Source organism: Myotis davidii, unplaced genomic scaffold, assembly GCF_000327345.1.
Source record: "Myotis davidii unplaced genomic scaffold, ASM32734v1 scaffold128, whole genome shotgun sequence".
Classification (NCBI taxonomy): domain Eukaryota; kingdom Metazoa; phylum Chordata; class Mammalia; order Chiroptera; family Vespertilionidae; genus Myotis; species Myotis davidii.
Genome location: NW_006299719.1, coordinates 22451 through 26766, shown reverse-complemented (window position 1 = coordinate 26766; position 4316 = coordinate 22451). Strand labels below are relative to the sequence as shown.

Genomic DNA, 4316 nt, shown 5'->3' with positions numbered 1-4316 from the left:
GGAATTTAATAGGCATTGTTTTTTGTTTGTTTATAGGGGAAGCTGGATGCTATTAATGTGGAAAAGGCAATTGAATTTGTTTTATCGTGTATGAACTTTGATGGTGGATTTGGTTGTAGGCCAGGTTCTGAGTCCCATGCTGGGCAGGTAATTCACTAATGCAGATTAAAATACGTTAATAGCAATTTTAGTGTTTGTTAAATATGAGTGAAGTTAATTTGACCAAAGGTAATATAATGTGGGATGTTACATTATAGTTGATTAATATTGCTGATTAAGGAAGGCCTTTTTGCTTTATGTACATTCACCTGCTGGTGAAACACTCCGACCCTATATATATATAAAGAGGAAGAGGAAGGGAGAGAGAGAAACCGATCTGCATTCATTGGTTGACTCTATGTGCCCTGTCCAGGGATTGAACCTCAAACCTGGGTGTATCCAGATTACAGTGCTCTAATTGCATTCATTGGTTGATTCTTCTATGTGCCCTGTCCAGAGATTGAACCTCAAACCTGGGTGAATCCAGATTACAGTGCTCTAACTAAGTACCTGGCCTGGGCTCCATTAGTTTTTAAATAATTGAAAGCAGTTTGTTCCTATATTTGCTATGCCAGAGAACATTGTATACATATAAATAGTTGTGAAATGAAATAGTATCTTAGTCATAGAGAACTTTTGACAATAGTATTTGCAAAATTTGGTCCTAGTAATAGTATGCTTAGGTGTTTGGGTTTTTTTTCAAATAATTATGTGATATTTCCATGTTCAATTGTCAGGAAATTTTTAGACATAAAATGGAGTTTTAATTGAGTAGTTTTGTATCACTTATTGCAGATTATTATACACCTGTACTTTATGTCTGTAATTTTAGATCTATTGTTGCACAGGATTCCTGGCTATTACTAATCAGTTGCACCAAGTAAACTCTGATTTACTTGGGTGGTGGCTTTGTGAACGACAGTTACCTTCAGGTGGACTGAATGGAAGGCCAGAGAAGGTATTGTTTCATAAGATACATTGTGTTCTAACAGCTTTATAACTTTAGTGAGTGCTGTTTTAACTTTTTCAATATTGCTCTTGTAAATTGATAGTTAGCTTTTCATCTTCCTTTCATTATAATTTTTCTGTTGTACCATGAAAAAAAAAGGCCCTGTACTTTGCCTATTCACCCCTCTGTCCTCCCCCAAATCCCTGGGAAACACTGATCTTTTTACTAGCTTTAGTCTTGCTTTTTCCAGAATGCATATAGTTGGCATTATATAGATGTAGCATTTTCAGAATTGCTTCTTCTACTTAGTAATATGCATAAGTTCCTCTATCTAAAATACACTTTTGAAGAAAAGCTGTGCATGGTGCTTTCTGATGCTTGTTTTATAAGTTTATGTCTTTTGGTTTTGCCTATCCAAAATTCTTGAATTATCTAAAGGAGAATACAAAAATGGCAAATATTCTTAGCTTTAAAATATGTTTATGTTCACACATAATCTGAATTCTGAGTGGATCTTTCCTCCCTCATCCTTTTCAAGGCCTTGCATTTCTCATGCATTGAAATGAAACTAATTCTTCAAACCTTTTTATTTCTGGGTGTATACCAGGGAATAATTCATGCATTAAATGGTGTATGTCTGGGAGCCAGACTACTGTTAAGTGAACACATTCATCTAGTGTAGAAACTTCTACGTTGATTTATGGGTGTGAAGGGACAATAGATTTGCCAAGCCAAAGAGATACTTTTTTAATTGCTAAAACTTTTTATTCAGTATTTTTATTATCTCTCCACCCACCTCACCGCCCCCCCCCCAAAAAAAAAAAGAAAACCTTTAATTAAGTTCAGTTTTGTTTAGGTTACACACATTAAGCTCTAAATTGGGTCTATAAGGACCAGATAGTAAATATTTTCAGCTTTGTAGTTGATGGTCTTGTTGCAGCCTGAAGAGCAAATGCTTCCATAGACAGTAAGATTATGGACATGGCTCTGTTGCAATAAAATTATGGGTACATTTTGTGCTTCATATGCTTTTTCTGTCAATTAAACATTTTTAAAACTACACATGTAAACTATTCTTTGGTAGTAGTCTAGATTTGACTTAAGCTATAGTTTGCTGGGTCCTAACCCTAAAAATATATTATAGGTGCATAGTGCTTCTTTTATCACTTTAGTTTGCTTGACATTTCTAATGAGTTGGGGGTGAGTGGGGTAGGGAAATAACCACAGGTGGTTTCTAGTTAAGGTCCTATGGAAAACCTGGGCAACTTTAAACAATTGGGAGTGGTAGTTAACAGGAACCAGCATTTTAACAATGTAGGACAATGCTTTTCTTTATTGTTGGCTATTATAGGTGCCCCCACTTTTTTCTCCTTTTGCCTCCCTTCTCCTCTGGCCATCATGTGAATGATTTATCCAAGGATCTTATTGAAGATTGTATTCAGCCTCAGGTGGTGTCTTCTGTGCCTTTTTTAAAAAAAAAAAACAAAAAACGTATTTTTATTGATTTCAGAGAGGAAGGAAAATAGAGATAGAAACATCAATGATGAGAGAGAATCATTGACTGGCCGTATCCTGCTCGGGACCCATTGGGTATTGAGCCCATAGCCTGGGCATGTGCCCTGACCTGGAATCAAACCATGACCTCCTGGGTACATGGTTCAATGCTCAACGACTGAGCGACACAGGCTGGGCTCAAATCTTCATTCTTACTCTCTAGAACAGCGGTTTTGATTTATTGGTTTGAAGGGACAATAGATTTGCCAAGCCAAAGAGATACTTTTTTAATTGCTAAAACTTTTTATTCAGTATTTTTATTATCTCTCCACCCACCTCACCTCTCCCCCCAACCAAAAAAAAGAAAAACCTTTAATCAAGTTCAGTTTTGTTTAGGTCACACACATTAAGCTCTAAATTGGGTCTTTACACATCAATGATGAGAGAGAATCATTGACTGGCCGTATCCTGCACGGGACCCATTGGGTATTGAGCCCATAGCCTGGGCATGTGCCCTGACCTGGAATCAAACCATGACCTCCTGGTTCATAGGTTCAACCAATGAACCACGCCAGCTGGGCTCTTGAATTTCTTAAATTGTATTTTGAGGGGCCAGGCTTCAGGTGATTTTTAAGCAGATCTATCTAATACCTGGGGAGTACTTGTTGAAAATGCTCTTCTTGGGGATATGCAATATCCATCATCATAGATTTCATCTTACTACCAGCTATTTGAGTAAGGGACTGAGTTAGGCATTCATTACAGAAGAAATAGAAGTAGATGGGGGTTTTTTTCTCTTTTTCCCCCCACAAAGTACTGAAACACATAGCATGCCTTTCTATGAATTGGAGTATTTGGTCTTTTCCAGTGATTATCTTATAAGTACCGCACGCTAACCGATTGCGCCACTGGAGCTCCGGCCCAGTGATTATCTTTAATTCTAAGCAGTTATGTTTATGAATTTCAGCATTTCAAATATTGCATGTCAGTATAGTCCTTGATTCCTCCCCATCCCAACCCAGGTGGACTAGAGAATAAAAATTGTGGCAACTTTGTGGCTTTTCTCTCTCGTAGTTACCAGATGTATGCTATTCATGGTGGGTGTTGGCTTCCCTAAAGATAATAGGAAGGCTTCATTGGATTGATCGAGAAAAACTGCGCAGTTTCATCTTAGCGTGTCAAGATGAAGAAACTGGAGGATTTGCAGACAGACCAGGAGATATGGCAAGTACATTTCTGACATTCATGTAACAATTACATTTCAGTATTTTCCATTACTTTTTTGTTGCTAAGCTATTCCAGACTTAGAAATAGAGGGTATTTTTGTGTTGCTTTGAAAGTAGTATGCTTTTTTTTTTTGTAATTTTTGAGACTGCAAAGAATAGTAAAGTAAGTTTGCAGAAATTTCTCATGACATTTCCAAAATAGTGCATGGTTAACATCACAATTTGAAGCCATTTTTATTACGAGAACTTGAAGCATATATTCAAGTAGAGAAAATACAGTGGGCTCCAATATGCCATCGTTCAGAAGCAGGGTTTTAGAAGTTTTTGTTTTCTAATAATCTGAATTCTCATTTTTTTATAGGTAGATCCTTTTCATACTTTATTTGGAATTGCTGGATTGTCACTTTTGGGAGAAGAACAAATTAAACCTGTTAATCCTGTTTTTTGCATGCCTGAAGAAGTACTTAGGAGAATGAATATTCAGCCTGAACTAGTGAGCTAGATTCATTGATGCAAAGTTGCTTAGTATAATTTTGTCATCCTAAAATTTCTGTTTTTGAAGTGCTTGTCATACTTAAAAATGACTGTTAATATTTTGTATATGAGTT

At 36.6% G+C, this 4316-nt stretch overlaps 1 protein-coding gene across 1 annotated transcript in view; it reads left to right on the top strand.

Annotated features, from left to right (window-relative positions):
* The window catches only part of RABGGTB (Rab geranylgeranyltransferase beta subunit), a 6759-nt gene extending 2449 nt beyond the window's left edge, over window positions 1–4310 (top strand). Inside the window, 4 exon segments of the mRNA XM_006775902.2 lie at window positions 13–147; window positions 872–997; window positions 3557–3706; window positions 4070–4310. Of these exon segments, the coding sequence (XP_006775965.1) occupies window positions 13–147; window positions 872–997; window positions 3557–3706; window positions 4070–4210 (552 nt within the window). The 3' untranslated portion in view covers window positions 4211–4310.
* The last annotated feature ends 6 nt before the right edge of the window (window positions 4311–4316 follow it).